The sequence below is a fragment of the Haliaeetus albicilla genome, chromosome 27 (genome assembly GCF_947461875.1).
Source record: "Haliaeetus albicilla chromosome 27, bHalAlb1.1, whole genome shotgun sequence".
In the NCBI taxonomy this organism is placed as follows: domain Eukaryota; kingdom Metazoa; phylum Chordata; class Aves; order Accipitriformes; family Accipitridae; genus Haliaeetus; species Haliaeetus albicilla.
In genome coordinates, this window is record NC_091509.1 from 21573841 (window position 1) to 21595777 (window position 21937).

The following is a 21937-nucleotide window of genomic DNA, read 5'->3' on the forward strand; positions in this document are numbered from 1 at the left end:
AAGGTGCAGCCGGCGAGAAGGCTGACGCCTCTTGGCACAGCAGGTCTGATTTCATCCCTGTGGCAGCTGTTTATGCTGCTGTCTGGTAACTATTCATTTGCTTGATTTATGTATTACTTCCAGTAAGTCATTCTTGTCCAGGACATTCTGGAAATTTCCACTAGCCGCTGAGGCCTCTGAGATGCATTTCTCTCATATGCTCCTCGCCTGATTTGGCTGCCAAAAGAAAATAGCGAGCAAGCTCTCTGACCTCGCGTGGCCAGGCCAGGCAGCGATCCTCCCGCGCTGCCGCCTGCTCGCCGTGCTTTGGAAATGCTGTTTTTTTCCCTGGTGCCTGTTTCTGATCCCTTTGGATCACGGCAATGCTGGGTCCTGGGTGAAGCCCCGGGAGTTCCAGTGACCCAAAGAATCCGGATGCTCCCGTGGGTAGCAGAAGGCACGTCACACGAGAGGTGACTCCCCGTAGGCACGCTCTGCCGTGCAGGAGCTGGGAGAATCCTGCCTGGGGGTCATCTGTCCAGGGTCTGGCTCTTGCTGTGCTTTTTTTCCTCCTCTTTCCTTTTTTTTTTTTTTTTTCTTTTTCTCTTCCTGGTTTGTTTCTCTGCTTTGTGTCTTGGTTTAGACCATCAGGTCCTGGCACCTGGGGAGCTGGGATGGGTGCTGCCGGGGGCTGCAGCCTGGTGAGTGCTGTGCCTCTGTCCCGTGCTGGAGCCAGTGCCAGTCCCATGCTGGAACTGGTACCAGTGCTGCCAAGCACCCCCAGAGCTGCTGTGCTGAGGCATCCTCAGTCCCATCTAACCCAGTACGCTGTCTTGCGAACGGCTGGTTTTAAGGGAGAAGCAGAGAGGGGATGCCATGGGGTGCAAGCCCAGCCCGGCTGCGGCTCCCCGGAGCTTCATCCCCACCACGGTGGCCAGTGAGCACCGGTGCCTCCAGGTCCATCACCTGCGGGTGTGTGTGGAGGTGTGTATCTGTGTCGGTCCTGCTGGGTGTGTGCGTTGCCTATATGTACCCTAGGCGGGCAGGGCAAAAGGTGTGAACCAGCATGCAGAGTAAGGAAGAAGGAAAGTTTAGGCTAATCCTGCTAAACCAAACCAAAACAAGAACATCCTTGGTTTTGAAAATAACATGCTAAGCAGCTCTTTTAAATCATCCTCTTCCCGATTGGAGCTAAGCCCGCTCAGATCAATAAAAATCCCTTTTGTTTTAATGCTTTGACATGATTAGCAGGTATAGCCAGTTGCCTGTTTATTTTTCTGTTCCTGCGTGGGAAAAGCCAACCAAGCGCCAGCAGCAATGCAGCGGGCTCCCTGCAGAAGGCAGGAGACGGGGGTTCGGAAGGAGCAGCCTGGGAGGGCGGCTGAAGGGGAAGGTGACGGCTTCAGCAGCGCGCTGTGCCGAGGACCCGTCCTCGCTCCCGGCTCCGGGAGGGCAGCGTGACGTCCTCCGAGTCTCCCTCCTCCGTTGGAGAGGGCTCTGTGCAAATTCTGGGGTATTTTTAACATCGGAGACAGGCAGCGGATGAGAGATCGCTCTGCAGATTAGTTTGAAATCTTAGCGCGCCCATCTTGCCTGACTAATTTAATTACAGCGTTTAACTGGAACCACCTGTAGCTCTGCGGAAAGGCAAAGGCTGCGGAGGTCCGCAAGCCCCCGGCAGAGCCTCCAGCGGGAGCTGCGCTGCCTCTCGGGCTCCCCCGCGCTCAGACGCCTTCCCAGCGTTCATGAAACCTGCAGGGGTTTGCCCTAACGTCTCCCTTGCTTTCTTAGGTTTTGCATTAGGCTCCTGAAGACGATTTTACCTTTTAACATAGTTTGTTAAGGGGTTAGTTTTTTCTACCAGGGAGCTTTGCAGAGAGGAAGAAGCCTGCCCCGTGCCTTCTCCTGCCTCCCCGCAGAAATCCTGTGCGTGTTCAGATCCCGCAAAGGCAGAGGCAGCAGCACCTGAATGTGGTCAGTGGGCACTCAGACCTCCCCGGCCGTCACAGCGGTTTCTTAGATGGTCTTGTTCTGTTTGCAAATGGCCTGTGTCCATTTTTCTTCTGCTACTACAAAATATCCACTGGATTATTGATAATGTGCCGGTAGATCGGCTCATTCCTCCTACACGAGTTCAGAGTACCTTACACCAGATACACAGCAGCAGCACAGGGAACGTGGTCCTGAGCTGCGTTTGCAATTAGCAGCTGGGATGACGATGATGCTGTGAACGCATCCCCTTGTTTTCCTGGTATTTTCTCTGCTCGTGACTTGCGGTGAGGGGCATCCTTTCCCACCGCTGAAGCCCTTCTGCGGGAGGCAGCCCGCGCTCAAGGAGCAGCTCTGACGTGATGCAGCGGGTCCTTGTGAACCGTTCGTGCTCCGGAGCCAGAGGCGTCAAAGCCTCGCGGGGCAGCCACAACACCTTCGGTTTCCCCCTGCCCTTTGCTCGTCTCTCCCACACGTGCTTTGTTCGAGGAGCTGGTGATGCTCTCCGCAGAGCTGAGACTGCGGCGGGCTTAGCAGGTACTGGCGGGGTACACGGCGTTGATGGGTGTTCAGCTCCCTGGGGACGCGGCCCCGGGAACACCGTGCGCAGCGTGCAAAGCATGAGGCTGGGTGCATGCCCTCCCCCTCGCCAGCTCTTCTGGTTTTGTTTTTAATATGAGATTCTGCAGAATTAAAAAAAAAAAAAAAACACCCAACACAAAAAAACCTGTAGGTGTTCACTGTGTTTTTTGGGCTTGGCTTCCTGTAATGTGTAAATTAGCAGAAGGTTTTGTTCTGCTTCTGCAAATGAACTTTTAACCTCCTTAGCCTGGGTTGTCAATAGATTAGCTGTTTGCATTTTCTGGTAGCTTTTTCTTCCATGTTTCTCCAAAAAGTCCTTATATTTTCTGAAGGCTCCCCACTTTTTAGCTAGAGAGGAAGGCACTTCAGAGACTGCAGCATCTCTCAAGGTTCTTCGCAACTCTTGTATCTTCATCAAGCATAAGAGTCATCTCTCTAGATATGATAATGGGTGTCTTAAATTAGACTGAAGCTTACATCACCAACGCTGGCAAGACCGATCATTTAGTAGCATGCAATGCGGCATATGCTGGGTTTGCTGTGGAGTTTCTGTGGTTGAACATCTCTGCCGAGCTCCTGCCGGATGGCCGGGATCTCTGGGAGAAACACCAGGCGTTTTGCATTACTCAGGCGTGAATTCTTGCGGGCTTGCGTTTGAACTTTGTGTTGTTAGATAGAGGTCATTGATAGCACGTAATTATCTGGATTCTTTTTAATTGTTTATCACGGTGAAATTGAAACTATGTACAGAAACAGATTGAATCTAGAGTGAGCAAAAGATTTCCAATAAGTAGCTGGCGTCTCTCCCTGGTGGTGCCTCCTCCGTCCCTGCAGACAGAGTGGGACTTAGACATTTTAATGAGAGCTTCTCTAGATTGCTCTTTATGCTGAACGGACCCAGTACTAAACCAAATTCAATTATATAGATTTTAGTCAAATCTTTTTTCAACAGACCAGCGCCAAGATGTCTTTGAGCTGGGGTTTTCCGTGGGATGCTGGGAGAGATCCCTGGCCAACCTGGACCTGTCTCCTCTGTCCATCTTCAAGTGACTAAACTGCACATCTAGTCGAGGTCTAGACTTTTTGTGACTTTATTTTTAACTACGTTCAAACTTAGAAGCATATGCTTTTAAAAACTTCTTCTGCTGTTGCATGTGAAAGGTGTGGGGCAGAGGGTCTGAAAGCTGCCGTTTGGGGCCGGGAGGGCCGGGGGGCTCCGGGAGCCACTGCCGGAGAAAAGCTGAATGCAATCACAGCTACCGTGCAGAAAAACCCTGGTGATGCTGGCACCTACGTGGGGAAAAGAGCTGGTTTGTGTAGGATGTTCTCTGGCTTGGCCAGGTGTACCAAGACTGAGCTGAGGGAGCCGGTCCTGCTTTCCACAGGCTTTATGTATGTGTGTATGTACAAATGTATGTGGCGCACCGGAGTCTGGAAGTGTGTTTCTTGGCTCCTGCTCCCTTAATCTAACTCACCCTGTGGAGGGAGGTGTGAGGAAGGTCTGTCCATCGGCTGCACGGGTGCCCCACTGTGAAGTTGGGGATTAGCAGGCTGTTATTTATTAAAGGAAATAGTTACTGTACTCTTCCAATGTAGTTTCATGGAAGTTTTTTGCAATTTGATGGTTATCTACTTCCATGAAAAGTTGGAAGGTCATTGTGGGGTGAGTGGGTTTGGCAGCATGCACAAAATCTGGGGGGTGTTTTTCCAATCATTGGGCAAAACCTTGTTCCACTGGCAAAGACGGGACAAGCATTTTACCTGCTGTTGATAACCATTACTTTAATTTATTCTACAAAGCTGGTTATTTCTGTATTCCCTTTCTTTCCAACAATTTTTTAGGAATTCAGTGTTTTGGAGGGAAGGGCACTGACCTTGCCTTTGTAAAGTGAATGTGCTCCAAAATACCTGTAGTGTGGAAGAAAAAAAGTAAAAACCGCTGCTTTGTTACTCTTCCCTGTGGCCGATGCACTCGCGTGAATATACAGGTGTACACCAGGGTAACTTCTGCTCCTTACCCTGCGACCTGGCTCTCAGCTGTGAACTATTTCCCATGCCTCCCTGCAGGGACAGTGGGAGCTGCACTTGCTAAAACCGGTGCTGGTTCTTGCCAGGAGGCTTTCTGGAAGCCCGTTTACTTTGGCTGTTTTCCATCTGTCAGGTAGGCTTCGGCATGTCGCTTTCCGTCGCGGCAGGTCTTTCAAGGGATTTCTTGTTAACTTATACTTGCTCTTTCAGGCTTTTATTGCCCTGCTGGCTATGTAGGTTTTCTTATTGCAATGTGAAAGCATCGGCGATTTCTGTTTTCAGAGGAAAACCTGACCGCGCAGTGGGGGCTTTGCTGGGGGCACTGGGGCCGGTGGTGCTCGTGCACAGGACGGCTCTTGTGGGGCTGCAGGCACAGCCTGGAGCCGGCCAAAGCCCCGCTGCAGCGTGAGCTGCCGCGGTTGCTAATGGGTAAAATAACTATTATTATCGTAGAGAGGAAAGATGTAATTGAGTGTAGCAGACTGAAATTATAACCGAACGCTGTGCTTGCACGCATACGGCCAAAGTTAAGGGAAGAAGCGCAAGGCTGGAGCGTGGGGTGTAGGCATTGCATTCACCTGCTGTTGCCTCTTGGTTGTGTGCCGTGAACGTGAAGTTTGCTGGCGTGGCGTTGGGGTTTGGCCCCTGGAGGAAAGGGTGCAGATCCTCTGCGGTACCCCACGTGCTGCGGGAAGGGTGCCAGTCTCAAACAGAGCATCGCCATTGCAGGGTGGCAGCGGCACAGGGGACAGTGTTTGCAGCCCTGGCAGCCCCTGTTCCAGCTCTGTCCCCGGGGAACATGTGAGGGTGAAGTGCCCTTTGGCTGGCTGTATTTCTGCAGGTGGAAACTGCAGTGACATTTTAATATCAACTCGTGGCCGTGCCCATCCGTGGGTTTCACCGGGGCGTCAGTGGAAACACGTGGCGCTGCCGATGCCGTGCTGGGGTGTGGAGCAGGTTTGGGATCCCCCTGTCAGTACATCCCCCTAAGATCTCCCACCAAGCTCAGCTTGCCCAAAGCCAGGGAGGATGCCTTTGGAAACCGAGGCGACTTGGTCTGGAAAGCCTGAATCAGAGGAACGTTGCAGCACCATGTGTGTTTTCCTTGCAAGTCACAGCACGTATGGTATTCACACCGATTAAGCTTACCGATACTGAACTTCACATTTGGCCTCTGCATCTGTTCAGTGTGATATGAGCACTTTTTTTTTCCCTGGGAGTGAACCCAAGCATCCAGCTGTGGCCACATTCACCGGGGAGAAAAAGAAAGTCTTGTTGGAGCAAGTCAACTGCCCAGAAACAGTGCGAGCGCATGTTTTGTCCCAGCTGAGCAGGGAAACCCGAGAGCAATGCGGCTGCTTGCTGAAACCCCTTTAATTCTCAACGTTGCATCTGAAGGTTTTGTCAGCTGCGTTCAGAAAGTTTCTCCTTGTCTTCGCTGGGAGGTTTTGTATTTCCCTGGTGATCTGTCCTCCTTTTGGATCCGCTGGCCTTCCTCTGCATTCCTCAGAACTTGGCTCTCCCCACTCGAGCGGCAGTGCCGTAGAAGTTGCGATGCTGTGAGTCTCTGCAGCCTGCAACAGCTTGGGCTGCGCACGGTGTTGTTTTGCCCACGCTCCCGTCCCTGTTCCTGCACGCCGAGAACATGCAGTGACCACGTGGTGGCTGAGCGAGCCCGGCGAGCTCGTCCTCCCGCCGCTCCGGGCTCCTTTGGCTCTTGCAGAGCTCCCCTCATCCAACAGCAGTCCAGAAGAGCACAGCAGATCCAGAGCCTTAATAAACACGACAGGATAAATGACGGTTATGCAATCTGTAAGTGTATCGTTTCTGTGCATGTGTGCCCCGACTTGGGAGACGAAGCGGGGCTGGTCGTGCTCCCCGGTTCTCCACTCCCCGCTGCTGTTCACGCCGGCGTGGTTGTCCGCCACAGGCCACTGCGAATCAACCCCTCCGTCACCTCCTCCCATGCACATGTGCCTTTTAGGAATGATTATCCACATGCATGACTGACCGATTTAGCTACTTGGGACACCAGCGGTTAGTGCTGCAGGTGTAATTTTTTTTTTTTTTTAATGTGCCACAGCCTTTTTGGTTCTCTTATCATGAGCGATGGGTGGCGTTTGTGTTTACAAGGGCGCTTGATGAAGAGTTTCTATTGCCAGTCTCCTCTGTTTCTGATACCGCAGGAGAGGAGCTTTGCTTTTTAAAAAAATCTCATTTTAGTAACTTGAAATATTTTCATGATTATTGCTATTAGTCTTATTTTAAAACTTGAGCTGTTTCTTTCCTGACCCAAGTTTGCTTTTGACAAAACTCGGTATTGGGCTTCTCTGGTTTTGGGTACCAGGACTGGCAGGGACGCTAGCACCGTTCCGTCTTCCTTCCGAGCACAAGCTGGTGGCCATGCGCAGGCGGGTTTCACAAGCTCTGCGTCGCAGCGCGACGTTTTACAACGCGCCTGCAATAAAGCGCCTGCTGCGCCCCAGCCGTCGGCCGGCGTTCCCGACGCAGGTGGGCTCCCGGGGCTGGGTGACCCGCGGTGGGACGGAGCGCGGAGCTGCGGGGCCGCTCTCTGCCGAGGCATGGCTCCTCTGGCCCCTCGGAGAGAGATGAGCAGCAGGAGCCGCCGGCGTGGTGGCCAGCCCGGCCCTCGCGCCGCTCCTCGCCCGGCTCTCCACCTACACGCTCATCAGCTGCAGCCCAATTAAACTCAATAATGCGCAGGGATGATTTGAATGCACCCAGGAACATTTCCCAGAACTCATTAGATTTTATCCGATAAATACCACCAATTGTGTGCGCTCGCAGCCGCCTGCTCTCTGTCCGGCAGCGTGCGCGATCCAAATTAAATGGATGGGGACGGGGGGAGCTGGGGGGGCAGGGACACTGACTGCAGGGTGTCGCTTGAATTAAGCCACCTATGGAAAACCTCGGCAGCCCTGCTGAACCTCTCCCCCGAGCAGGGAGCTGTGCTCCCCCAGACGTGATTTTTTTCGCGAGGACTCGGTGGGAACGCGGCTGCTGTCTCGGTTGGGTCTTGCCGGCTCTTCCACGTACCGGCTCGCTCGCCAACACATGGATGGTGGATCCGCAGATGCCTCTGTTGCTCAGCGTGCTGTCTGCACTCGCTGTGCTTTTTATCTTTCATTCATGTCCAGAGTCAAATGTGTTTAATTTGGAACAAACTCCCCAGAGCAGCCTAAACAATTTTGGGGATTACTGGCCCTCTGCACGATTGGCTTTTCACATTAAATAGAAGCTCTAATGGTGGTGGCAGACACAAAGTATATTTTTACCTGTAGCGATATGAATTAGCTGCATTATTTTCCATCCTATAAGGTCTTGTTAGGCCAGCCATTAACAAGCACTTTGTTTTCAAAGGTTTGTCCCAGGCATAGAAATAGAAACACTCCAGACTTTGCCTTTGTTCCCTTTCAGATGTTTGTTTTCTCAGAGATTTTTCTCTGAATCAGGGAAGATATTTGAACTAACAACAACACTCTTTGGCTGAGGCTTACATATGTCCATTTTATATATAAAATACATACACAAAGTGATTCCAGCCACAGAAAGCAAGAGTTCTGTGGGGAGCAGAGCCAGGTGCCCGAGGTGGCATCCCCTGGGCAGCTCCCACGTGCTGCACCCGAGTGTTCTCCCCGGCTCCCACAATACGGGTTTCTGTGTAGGTCGCTGGAGAAGCAAATGAGTTCCTTAATTGGATTTCTATGAAAATAAATATGAGCTGTTGACCAGGCTGAAGAAACTTAAATCATTAACATCTGTAAAATAAAAGAGAGCCAGCGCAGCGCTTCCCACAGCCTGCAGCACCCCCGGCTCTGCTGCATTTCTCCTCTGTTACACGATGCTGATTGCAAGCCAGTGCAACAAAGAAATATTTACTGTTCCTGTATGCTTTCCCTGCACTGAAGCTTGACTACCAATTACTCTGTATTAAATTATGTTTGGTCATGACGGTGATTATACAGTATCCAAGCAACCCAGGCATAATCTAATTTAACACACAACATGGATCTACTCTGCTTGCATTCCCCTTTGTTTTTCTGAAAGTGAATGTAAAGTGAGCGGGCGTCCACGGACACCCCCGGGAGACACAACCTGCCCACTCAGCTGCAGGGACAGCGCTCCCATGGGAGCCCTCGGCTCCCCCCTGGGGTGTCCCCTCGGGGTGGCAGAGCTCGGTCTCCAGCTCCTTTGGCCGGGCGCTTGCAGTGGCCAGCACAGCTCTTGGGTTTGCACCAAGTGGGTCAGGTCTTCGTGGAACAAAGTCCCTCTGCAGGGCTGCTCGTTGGCGATGCATTGCTGAGTGCAGATATTCCCCTGGTCGAGGGGCTCTGCAGACTGTCCCACGGTGCCGGGCTGATCTCCCGCTGATCCCGGAGACACGTGGGAACCGTTGTGTGCTGCGAGGAGGAGGAGCAGCCCAGAGTCCAAAAGTCAGCGATAGCCCGGCACGTTGCACGCGCCAAGCAGGAGTTAAGAGGTTGTTCTGCACTTTTCTCCATTAGTTGTTGCTTCCCACCTCCTGTTTGTGATGGAAGTGACTTCTGCAAAGCGTGGATGGAGAGAGAACTGAAAAAGGACCCATCTAAATTAGTATTAGTGCAATTGCTTTCAGAGTGCACCAAAGGCCAGAAAGAAACAGCGGGTTAAAAGGAAAATACATCAAATACTTGGAAGCCTTCTAAAGGACAGCTCGGGAATGGCACTAACAATGCCTGCTGAAAAGCACCAACATTGAACACACTTTGGGATGAGAACACCTCATCTTTAGAAACTGCGGCATTATCTTCTAGTATAAAGGATGATGAAGAGGTATAATTTATAGTAAATTATCAGGTGGATAATGGATGTGGAATTTGAAGGATGTGAAAGGTGAATCATGTTTTGTAGCATAGCTTTGGTAACCGAGCGTTGTGAAGACTACTGCTGGAAAAGTACCCGTGGTACAGATCAGAAGTTCATGTGCCACCCGGGTTTATTCCAGACCTGCACAGCTGCAAAATGGCTTCCGCACTTTACAAATTCAAAGCAAACACAGTAAAGAGGAGTTTGGTGCCGGCTGCGGGAAAGAGGCGAGGGCCAGCGCTTGCGTCTGGGCATGTGGGCATTCCTCGGGCAAAGGGCAGAGCCGGGGCTGCGGCTAGTGCTGCCGGACCATGTCTTGGTTGGGAAGCCATTAATAGTTTAGTCTGAAATAATTAACAGGACCGTGCACAGCTGCCTAGCCTTAATGAGTCAATGACAATGCAATTTATTAGAGTGATGTATTGCATGGTAATGGTAATGAGAAATGGAGGGACCTAATTTTGTAAGACTTAGATCAATTCAGTTGTTTTTTTATAAATGAACATTGTTTTACTAACCACAGAAGATCGTTAAAATTATTATTTTATTAGTACCTTTCAAAACTATTTGAATTACAGCTGCTTTTTTCAAAATCCAAATAGGAGCATGTGAACATGTGTCTGAAATATAGATGTTGTTGCAATGTAAAAATGTCATTGGTGTTTGTAAGTGTCTTGATGAGGAGGTGGGTTGGAGTGAGGGAAAAGGTTTGAATCCCTGTGTAAGTAGGAGGTTTCTTCCTGTAAGCAAGCAAGTTTTTTCCTAAATAAGAATTTGTTTTCTGTTGGACTTCTGCCTTTCTCTCGGCTCCGCAAGGTTGTGACCCCCTGAGGAAAGTTTGCCTCTACCCTCCCAGCTCTGCCGGTCGGCAGCCTGGTGCCGGCACCGCTGTGCGTGCCGCTTGGCCCGCTCTCGCCGTCGTCGGTGAGGACGGGGAGAGGCTCGGTGCCCACCCGGGGACGGGGATGGCCACTGGGCTGGGTGGAGGCGATGGGGAGAGCCGGGGGGCAGCGGCCCTGCCGGGCAGCGCGTCGCCTCGCCGCTGGCACGGGGCTCCTTCCTCCTCAGGGAATCGTCTCCGTAACCGGAGCCTTTCTCTGGGGCAGCCCGTCTCCTGCAGCACTGCAGTTTACTGACACGGGAGATTTCTCGGACGCTTGTGATAAAATATTCAGAGCTTCCTGACAGTGGGGGGAGTTAGAGGTAAGAGGGAGGTTCCGCAAGCTCCCAAGGGACTTTCACCAGGACCTCTGCGTCTTTGGAGTTGTAAACCCAAGCCCGGACTTGGTGGAGGTGACAGCTCTGCATATTCTCCAGGGATATAACAGGCACCAGGGGTGACACTTCTTGCCTGGGTGGTAAAAAGGGCTGAAGTTGCTGGGGGAGGGAGCTAAGCCAGCAGTCCTGAGCCCCCGAGCATCCCTTGGTGACGAGGGCCTCTTCTGCTGCCTGAAGAGCCGTGTGTAGGGATGAGGAGTTCTTTGCTGGATCAAGTGACGTTTGGATGAAAAAGGACGGAAAGCATCTTTTCTTCAAAGCCAGCCCTAGATTACATTGTGCTGAAATAAGCCAAGCTTGCACAGAAACGAGCGCTGTGCTGCCTTGGCCCTGAGATCAATAATAAAGGCTCACGGCAGTAACTTTTCAGGACAATCCAGCAAGATCTGAGTCTCAGCCTCACTTTGTGCTGGCCTAGTGTGTTTGTCCAGGGAAAACGGGAGAGAAAGAGTAAAGGGAAAAACACGTAAAAAACCCCTTAAGCTAAGATCGTGATTGCGCTGCCTGAAGTCGTCGAGTTTCCTGGTTGAAGAGGTCAGGAGAAAACCACAAGAAAGAGTCGCGGCGACAGGGCTGCAGGGCTTCCACCGCAGGTCCTCGTTGCGTCACCCGCACCCGTGTCATCGCGTTACGCCTCGTTGTGCGACTCCAGCACGCGACTCGGGCGGAGTCCGCGGGACTCGGCGAGGTCGGTCTGTGCGTTCGCCGCAGAGCGGCCGAGCACCCCGGGTGCCCTGGCACCCGCAGTCGGACACAGCCCGGGGACCTCCGGGCTGCGTCCCGCATCGCGGCGCGCCCTCGGTGCGTGGCAGCGGGGTCTCTGGGGCTGAGCCAGGGCAGAGGATGAGCCCCACTAGGGCCGCTGATGCTTTGCACCACTAAGATCAGGGGCCAGACCGGAGCTACTCCAAAGTAACCCCCCCACAAAGGCACATGAGCCACGGTACCAGGTCCTCAGCCTGAGCTGTTTCACTTTGCTGAACTGATCTGCTCCCACTGGGCTGCAATACTCGCGAACGTAAAAATAGATGGAGACGACAGGGAGGAAGGCTCGGGTGGTGTCAGTGGATCCCTGGGAGAGCCGGTGTCCATGTCGGGCGGATTCCTTGGCGGGGTGGAGAGGGACGCGTGTGCGTGCACGTGGGGCCGGGGGTAAAGCCCGATCTTCGCCTTTCAGCCTGTTTGGGTTGGGCTGGATGGGGCTGACCTCTGGTGCAGGCAAAAGCTTAAATGGGTGAGAAGGAGTTGGATTTTGGAACGTATTAGGTCACTCATTCAGTTGGAGAGCAGCGTGTGTCAGAGGTCCAACAATTTGTTTTTAGAAGGGTTTTAAGCATTAATGATTCAAGATGTTTTCCTGGGAGTGGTTTGCAACATGAGACTCAGTGGCCAGCGTAGTGTTGGGGTTTTATGGGATTAGTCAATTCACTGAGGCTGAAAGGTCTCTAGTAACACAATAGTTAAATTTGTACTTTTCCACATGGCTGAGCCTTCAAGGAGCTCACCAGGAGTGTAAAAAATGTAAACAGCATTGTAAGCTTTGTGCCAGCCATGAGGCAGGGAGGGGGTTTCCATGCAGATTAGTTCTATCACCTACTTTTTTTTTTTTCCTCCAGAGTTGCAAATAATCACAAGCAGAACCTGATGACTGTTGCTAATCTGGGCGTGGTATTTGGGCCAACACTGCTTCGACCTCAAGAGGAAACAGTCGCTGCCATTATGGACATCAAGTTTCAGAACATTGTGATTGAAATTTTAATAGAAAACCATGAGAAGGTAACGGCTTTACTTGCTTCTTTCAGTGCAGTTAATTTGTGGAAATGAATTTGTCTCTCTTTGCAAACTGCAGCCCCCTCTCCCAGGGCCCCCTTTGCTCCCTGTGGGCAGCAGCACCAGCGGAGGCGGCTTCGCTGCAGGCGGTGGGGTTGTGCCGGCAGAATGGCACCTGGTACCTCCCAGGTGTCCCGACCAGCGATGGACACGACTCGGGATATGGCATAGAGGCTCCAAAACTGACGGTTCTTAGGCTGTATTCGTGTAACCAGCACAGCTGGTAACCAGCCTTTTTTATGGTCATCTTGGTGTGAGTCGGCATGGCCGTGTCTCCGTTACAGAAATCCCCCTTTCTTTCGCCTTTCCATTGCTTAATAAGAATTTGTCCTTAGTTTCAAGAGAGATGAGCGCTAAAGGAAACAGTGTGAGATGCATGGCTAGGCTGGCTTCCTGCTTTTCTGACTAAATCTGTGTTTATTGAAGTACTGGCTTTACCCACAACGCTGATCTCCTAAATTATGATGCTTTTGTGTTTGTCCGCTGTAAGGGTGTTCTTGTCTGCCAGCAGAGCAGAGGCAGCTCGGTGGGGCCGTGGTGCTGGCCGTCCCTCCCAGCCGGCCACGTGGGGTGGCTGCATGCAAACGGCAGTGCTAAAAAATGCCCTTTTCTTCTAAATTCAAACGGTTCCCTGATTACGATCTTTTGTTCGCCTGGTTTTGCTTGGAAAGAAATAACTCATTTGTGCATTCAGGCTGCGAAGAAAGGAGTAGAGGCAGGCTTGCCCCTGGCCGGGGCTGCCGTGGCAGGGTGGCATCGCGGCTCTGGCGTGGGGCTTCGCTTGTAGCTGACTTGAATGGGTTTCTTGCAGGTTAAGGTGCAAAGCTGCGCCTCTGGTGCGTGCGGTGCGGGCAGCAGTACCGGGGCACGGCTGTGTGGGGCTGCAAAGGGGCATCAAATGCGCAGCCGGTGGGGACGGGGCGACAGCGTCTGTTGCTGTATGTTCTTGGAGAAATTGCTTCCACAGGTACATAAAGGTCATGGTATTTATTTAGGACGTAGGAGCTATTTTCTTCTCCTCTGCATGGAATGTAATGGCAACGATGGCTTAACGATGAGCTGCTGTGCAGAGGGGTGTGCAAGCAGAGGTGATGAACCTGCAGTTGTGAGCAAAGCCCGGCTCCCCCAGCCTTGGTCCTGCATGGAGGAACTGGCACGAAACCTCATGTCGGCCTTTGATGGTCACCTCTGTCCGTCTGTCATCTCTGTGTCGGTACAGGGAAGCATTCACCACCTCTCCCTGGTGGTGATGAGCTCTTTGGCTGTGCTGCCTGCGTCACGAGCAGCACGGCATCGCTGCGAGCGTGTTTTATCTACCTTTCCCTCGCTGTGCTTTATGGAGCCCTTCCCTCATGGGCCCTTATAGAAACACATCTTTAGACATTGATTTTTTTCTGCCTGAATCTAGTCGCTTGCTGTGCCAGCCGAGCCCTCCGTCAGCTGGCATCTGTGGAGGAATCAATGACAGATTTCTGCAATGATCGCATCTGGGTGGGCTGCAGGGCTCATCTCTGCTCACCAGCCAAATTACAGCTCCTACCCCGGGGGGTCCTGGCACTTCAGTGGTTCCCCCTCCTTAGAAGTAATTTACAGCACCAGCAGAAGGGTGAATCTGCAAGTTGGCTACATGCATTTGTCACCAGTTAATTCTGCAGGTGGGTGTACCTGCTGCCTGGGGTGCTTGGGTGCAGCAAGGGCTGAAGTTGCAGGGTGCTGAGCCGCCCTCGCAGGGTGCTGAGCTGCCCTCGCAGGGCTCACAGGGCTCACGGGGCCAGGGCCGTCTGCGGCTGCCACTTCGCACAAGGATGCTGCGAGTGAAACGCCTGTGAACCTGTGTCCCTGTTTCTCCAGGGCTCTCGGGAAAAGACCCTGGGAAGGAGGGAGATAGGAAGAGGTAACTCCGGGAGAGGAAAATGTTTTAAGTGTAGTGTTAGTGCCGGTTCAGCTCCTGCTTTAGGATTGTTTTGTTTCAGTGTATTTCTTAATTTGAATTGATTCGAGCTCATTGAAGGTTCCCCACAGGAGCTGCCATGGGTGATTAGCAATATGCACATTGCCTGTGCTTGTGCTGCTGGTGCTTTATATTGTTTTACACCGGTGACTCACAGACACTGTTTATGATTAAGTACATTCACAGGGAAAATGTAATTGATTTCAATGGTTCCTGGCAATCAGCAACTGTCTGGTATTACATTATATTTCCCCCAGGTAAGTGGAATGCCTCTCACGTCAAAATTACGGTTGTCATTGTGTAGCCAAAAAAATAAAAGCAAGCTTGGTGATGACATCCCTTGGTCTGAATAACTGCTGGCAGCTTGTTTACATGGTTGCTTCAGTGGGCTTATCTGATTGCCGGGGCAGTGGAGAGGGTTTCAGGGGGGTTAGTCAGCGTTCCCTGCTCACCTGCCTGCATTTTCAGTCACCCCACCTGAGATTTGGCTCATCTTCCACGTGAGATTACCCCTTGGGAAAAACATTCGTCCCGAAGCCATGAAAGTATCAGAGAAGGATGCTGCAGGATACGGTGCTGATCGTCCCGTGTCTTCACTCATTAACACGAACTTGCACTCCCTTTGGCGATACCTCTGGGTTAACGTGTGCCCTGCACGCGCAATGTTTCCGATGCGCCTCGGGAGCGATGTGCAGTTTGGAATCGTAGTCAGCAAAACAGGGACTTTCTGAAGGTTCCTGAAATGACTGGTAAATTATGGTTTTCTCTATGTTGCCAGAGCGTCTGACACAGACCATTAAACACTGTGTGTAATCCAAAAAGTTAAATTGTTTCTGGAGATTTAACAGGTTTCCAGGTCTCGGATCCAAATTGTTTGTTATACTTGCAATAACAGCAGTAAACTCTGAGATAGTTTTTAAAGCTTCTCAGATGTGTTCTCCTCGAGAAGGTCTCTGCTGTCACTGGGAACTGCTGCACTTTGGGTGATCTCCCATGGGTTGTACTGGCACCAGATCTTCTGGAAATGTGGAATAGTGTTGGGATGAGTGTAGAACTGGGGCTTGGGGAGGAGGGGACGACGGCTCCATTTGCCTGCCAGATGTTCCAATGCAGCAGACAGGAACCCTGAAAAAGCCGAGTGGAAGCAATGTGCCCAGCTCTCGGCTGCCCACCGCTACCCAACGAACCAACAAAATGTCAAATTGCTACTTAATAAGGTATATCCATTAGCAATTCTCAGCCTTTTCTGTGTATGTTTGTGAATACCATACATTAAGGTAATGTATTATAAAATATATCCTGATGATATATAACTAAATGGATAAAATGATTCTTCTCCTGTGGCTCTGGATGTTGCCGTGACAGGCAAACCAAGAATGTATCCTGTGCAAAAAAAAAAAAGGATGCTGTGTTGTATGCCTGGATACTCAAGTGATTGCCATTTAAGACCGTATTTCTGACTTAAAAATTAAATGTTAGCTAAAAGTAATATTGAATTATTATTACATCTGGCAATTGCAGATGTCCATCCATTTTCTCTTCCAAAGCTTAAATTTTATAGCTCTCTGGAAAAGGCCATTGTTCTGAAGTGTTACAAAATTAAGAGATCGATTTACTGTCTTGATGATGTTCCCTCCAGAGAAAAGATTGACCAGGTGAAATGTTAATGCAGCCAGTATTGATGACAAATAGGAGACTAGTTTATGCAGGGAATCACAGATATGCGAACACTAACCTCAGTAAATGGTAAGGACTAATACTAAAGTCAAAGCCCTCAGCACCTCGTCTTCTTTTTATTCTTTTCTGTAATTAGGTGAAATGTTTAGTGACAGTTGACAGTTTTAGGCGGTCCTTGTGTAAGAGTTAGTACCACCGACATTTTCAACGTCACGACAGCTTCTTATTCTCCAAGTTCCTTCAGCGAGTGCAGATGCAGCTTTGTGCATGGGAATACACCAAGCTGTTGACCGGAGCAGAGACCAGGGGTGGACCTTTATATGCTGTTATATCGCATCCCTCTGATTTGGGCAGGATACCTAATCCATCTGGTTTTCACCTTCCTTGCAATAAAATGGGCATAATGGGGTAATTAACACGAAGCACGAGGAAGTCCTCCAGTGCGTGCCAGGGTGTGGGGAGGGAAGGAGGGCTCTGACGGGGGGGACACCATCCCCGGCCCCACCACCACTCCCAGTGCCAGTGCGGGTGGCCTGGCAGCAGGGAGCAATTCGTCCGAAACCCATGGGAAGCGCGCGTGCCTCATCCCTCTCCTTGCACAGAGCAGCCGTCGGTGCTGGGGGGGCACCCTCGGTCCATAGTGCTGGTGGTGGGGCCACGGGCCGGTGTCTGTGGAAGAGGTGTGGGATAAAGGATGTAGCAGGACCTGGATGCGTTTGATTCAGAGGTGGGAGAGAGGTTTAAAAAAGCCTTTAAACTAACATCTGAGATGAGGTGCTGCCGGGTCTTTGCCATTTTGCAGACAGGGGAGAAGGTGTGGAGCCACGAAATTGTCGCTTGCATCAGGCTGAGCGAGCGAGCACGGTACGGCTGTAAATGTGATTTATGAATCCTGGCTGCTTCTCTCCCACTCTGGCTATTAAACTGTCTCTCTCTCCCCGTTAATTGGACTCTGTGACTGGGAGAGCTGTAACACAGGTTTGCGTAGTGAGGAGCATGTCTCGGCTATTCTTGTTAAATTAAAAAATGAAACAAACCTGAGAAACTGTCCTCTGAAGAAGAGTGGGGGTTTTGTGCAAGCGATGTCTCAGCTGAAGGAGATGGAGTAGGAAGGTTTGGTCCAGCAGTGCCGCTTTCCTGTGCTGCTGGAGAGATCTGTGCCCTTTCCTGGGGCACAATAATGGCAGAGTCGCATCTACAGTGAGCTCTTTATCTTGCAGTTCTTGGCATCTCTCCTTAGACCTTCAAAATCAGCATTGTGCTTTTTTAAATGTAGCTGTTAATTGACTTTTCTCCATTGTGAGCGGCTAAATTTAGCCCGTGTGCTTTGTGCTCAGAGGTGGTAGAGACAGCGGCTGTTAATAGCCCTGCCTCCGCCTTCACGTCGCTTCTGCTCCCCCCTCTCTGGCTTTATCTCGGTGGAGATGCCATAGCGGGCTTGGGACACTGAGGAGATCCGTGGGTGAAGACCATCTTGGAGAAGCACTGGTGTTCCTGCTTCATCAGGAGGCCGTGTCATGCCGGGGCAGCGGGTGTTCCTCTGGGGAGCTCGCTGCTCGAGGGGCGAAGGGTGCTCGTGGAAGAGGTTGTGGCTCGCTAAGAGAAGTTTATAAGCTAGCCAGAAGTGTATTTACTGAGCCCTCAGGTTGCGGTTGTGTCAGCGCCTGAAGCGCAGGCTGTAAACCCAAGGGCTCGAGTGGAGCACGAGCGCATCGGAGCCTGCGATGGGACGGGCGGGCGGGAGGAGGTGGTGGGCTGCGCGTGGGCGCAGGCTGCCCGTCCCCTCCTCCCGCGCTGCCTGCACCTCTCCCTGCCTGCGCGAGTGCGGCCGGGGAGCCTGCGGCAGCAGGGTGCAGTGCAGGGCCATCTGCGGTGCGGATGTTGGGGCTGGGGAGGCGTTTTAACTGAAATACAAAGTTGGTTATGGTAAGCTGGGAGTGTGCAAGATGTCAGGTGCTGAAGCTTTTTAGTAAAATTGTTCTATAATGACCTTCCAGCTGCATTTAAAAATGCAGCCTCCTTATGAGCTGAGGCTGGTTTTAGTCACTGAGCTCATAATTTAAGAGTATATATATCTTCTCTTATTAAGGACCAAAAAAAGGAGGCGAAAACCTGGAAGTTTATTTTCGGGTGTGCTGTGGGAAATCATTGCATAAAATGCAATTCATAAATCAATACTTTTATCTTGCTCGATTTATATATTTCATTGTAGTTCCCAATTAAAATTTACTATTGAAAAGCAATTTGAAAGCAAGAACATGTTAAAGCAGGCAGTGGCTGTGCCAGGTATGGGCAACAGAGCACGGGGCAGGCAAGGTGCCCCTGGTACCGATTTTGCCCCCCGCCCATGCTGAGGATCCTGCCCCAGAGAAGCTGTATTTAGCACGCAGAGCGAAGGGCTCACGGCTCGGGCCCCAGCAGCCGGGGCCGGCACCTGAAGCATGTGCAGCTGTGTAGCGTTTTAGCATGGTAAGCAACGCGCTACGAATAGCCCTTTTAACCGGGACCCGCGAGCTGGGCTGAGCGCCGGTGCCTGTGCTGGGGAGGGCTCTCGGGGTGCTGGGGAGGGCTGGTGGGGCGCTGGGAGCGGGGAGCAGCAGCCCTGCGAGAGGCTGGGGAGCTCCTGGCCCCCAAACTCCTGCGGGGAGCCTGGGAAACAGCCGCTTTGGAGGTGGGAACGGCTGCGGGCAGGCGTGCGTGGGGTGAAAACGAGCGGTGCCGCACGCAGAAAGTGTGGCATGGGCTGCTTCTCCCTCCGCTAATCCATAAGCCCAGGAGGAATGTGTGAATGAGCTCAGCAGAGCTCTCCAGGAAGGGCTGCAGTAGGACTCCATAATCCATCCATCTGTTTCACAGCATGCCCGACTACGCACAGTCGGATTCAACTGCTCACTTGGTCGGGGCCGGGGCCGGGGCCCGCCGCGCGCGCCGGAGCTTTGCACGGTGATTCATCGCTGCCTCCTGCGCCTCAGCCCGTCCGTGGGCTCCGAAGCCAAACCTGAGCCCCGGCAGCGGGTCCCTGCGAATAGAGGCTGGGGAGCGATGTCCTTAGCCGCGAGGTGTTTGATTCCTTGAGATCGGTTCATTAGTTCCTCTCCGAGGGCCGTCAGTACTGCCCTTCACACCCGCCTCTTCACGCTTTTGGGGAGAGACGCGGCATTAAAATTTTTGGCTAATGCATCTTGGCTCTTTAGCGTTTATTTGTAGAAATCGGCACAGAGGGTTTATGTGTGTGTGTGTGAGGATTTTGTTGTTGTTCCATGAAACAAACCAATTAACCGCTGGCAGCCGGTCCCCCTTGCTGGCAGGTGGCACACGATGGCTCCTGCACGGCAAGGGCTGCCGGCGACCAGCGGCGACGGCTGCGTGCTCCGGGGGAGTCACCCCAGTGCTGCGGCGGGCAGCGAGCTCCTCTGAAATTCGGTTTTCCTCTTGGTCACCCCCGGCAGTGCCGGTCGGCTGTCTGGCAGGGGCAGGTAGAGCAGGGAAAGACACTGAGGGTGGTGTTTAATATACTCTAGCGAAGGGAAACCTTGAGAGAGCTGGTCTTGAGGCAACACTGCTGTTGTCTGAGCCCGGCGCTCCAGAAAAGAAACAATAAATAACCAAACATCAACAGCAAACAAAGCTGCTGCGCTTTAGGTTTGTGCAGTTTTAAAATTCCATCCCCTCAAGAAAAATGTGATTACTCGGTTTTCTGACAGCTGTGGCTGGAAGTCGCGGAGACTTTCCCAAGCTGGTCGGCATCAGTGGGTGCGAGGGTGCCGAGGGCTGCGCTGCGGGTAAGCGTGCGTGGGGACCCCCGATTTGTCTCATCACCCGCTGAGGTACCATGCACCCTCGAAAACTCAGCAGAGTGCCAGTGTCGGGGTTCTTCCCATCTTGCAACATGCATCTTGGGTGAAGATTAGAGAAAAGGAGTGCAGGCAGGGTGGGAATGCGGAATTTAGGAAATTGTACCCAAAATGTCGCCTTGTTGACTGCATGTCTTCCTTGGACGCAGCTCTGCAGAGTGGTCGCAGAGCAGAGCAGGCCAGGCAGGTAGACAGCTGTTCTGTTCGAAGGGGTGATGCCAAAGAACAACTTGTTTATTATTTTTAACAGATATTTAACACGGTGCCAGAGACTCCGCCATCAAACTCGCAGCTGCTGTTATCTCGCAAGAAGAGCACGGACTCGAAGCCTCCCTCCTGCAGCGAGAGACCACTGACGCTCTTCCACACAGCACAGCCCAACGAGAAGCGTAAGTGTGTTGAGCCGCAGCTCCCGGCTTTCCCACTTGACAAAGTTTTTGCCCTAATCGTGACTAATGGATTGTAATTCCCATGCCATTCCCATGCAATTTTACTGGTGTCAGTGGAAGAGACGATTCCCATAACAGGGTCAGGCTTCAGTTTCCTCTACTGCCACATTGATGGGGAGTGTGAAGATTGCCTGGCTTCCAAGCCCTTAGCCAGGGGCTTGAAAAGAGGCTGCATTAGCACAGTATAAAGTGTTGCTGTCCCTTCCCCACCTGACGGGCCCTGCGCATTCCCGTTCTCATGTTCTTCAACCCCCGTCCTTGCCGACGTCAGCTGCCGAGACGCGCTCCTGCACGCGGGGCGCAACACATGGGGCAAGGGTGGACACCCGCCTGCTTCTCCAAAAGGTGACCCTTTTTGGATGCCCTGAGGCACTTTGCCTTTTACAGACACGAAAACTTGGCCAGGAGGTTCTGCATTTTTCTGAGGATTATGTGCTATGGCAGTTTAAAAATGTTGAAGATCATCTTTCCATCTCTGTCACTGATTGATACTCCAGATATTTAGGTGAAAGAGTCAGTGCCCCATCCCTACTCATAGAGTGGCAGAGATGTGTCTGCTCAGGCTGTTGCTTCACGTTACAGCATAAGCCCAATTCCCAGCTCTCCGGTTCCTCCTGGCCATGCGCTCCCAACCCTTGCCTCGGGTTGCTCCTGGAACTGGCCAGTTTGCTAAAAGAGCAGGAGAGTAACCTGGTGAGCAGAGCAAGTGCTCAGGAGCTCGACTTGCTTTGCTTGGGCAGGTGGGTGAGTGCAGAGAGCGAGGGGCTGGGGAAGGTGGGAGTAAACCCGTCTCCCCAGGACTTAAAACTGCCGGGTGCACGGAGTGGTTGCTGTGTACTGTGCTGACTCTCAAAACATGTGGGCTTGTCTGCCTCTGATTGAGTTACCGTTAATTATCAGGCACGCTCATTTCGGAGGATGTCATAATGATACACGTGGGTTTAAGGAAGCAGTGGTAGCACCAAAGCGTGCTCTGGAAATAGCATATCGCACGACTCTCAGTTGGAGCCTCAGATATCAAAAGCTGCTTTTGAAAAATTTCAGCCTAAGTAATTTATTTACTGCTAACTATGCAGTTGCTTGTTAGACTCTAGAGTCACCTGGCTGCCAGACCCTTCGTGTACCATCCTCCCCTTGCCTAGAAGAGGAACTGAGTTCATTTATTTATTTCCACATTTATTTATTGACGCAAGAAGCAATGTTTTCTCAACTTTCCACCCGACAGTCTGTAATCTCCTGTGTCTATGGGAAGCCGCTACCATTTTATTCGGTGTATGCCATCCCTGCTGCACGTGTCAGCTGAGGAATAACGTGAGGTTTCCTTTCTTACCGCTCCGGATACGGGCCAAAGCTCTAAGTCAGGCTGAAGCGTGAGGGCTTGGACAGCAGCTGAAGCCGAGCGGAGTGCCACATCTGCATCGTGTCCCGAGCTGTGACACAGAAATAGCTCTGCT

The 21937-nt window shown here is 51.9% G+C and overlaps 1 protein-coding gene across 3 annotated transcripts in view; it reads left to right on the forward strand.

The window, feature by feature from the left end:
* ARHGAP26 (Rho GTPase activating protein 26) overlaps positions 1-21937 on the forward strand; it is a 155581-nt gene that overhangs the window by 93267 nt on the left and 40377 nt on the right. For all 3 annotated transcript variants that reach the window (XM_069772772.1, XM_069772773.1, XM_069772771.1), the window contains exons 18-19: positions 12339-12498; positions 20285-20423. In XM_069772772.1, coding sequence (XP_069628873.1) covers positions 12339-12498; positions 20285-20423 — 299 coding nt within the window. The remainder of the gene's footprint in view (positions 1-12338; positions 12499-20284; positions 20424-21937) is intronic.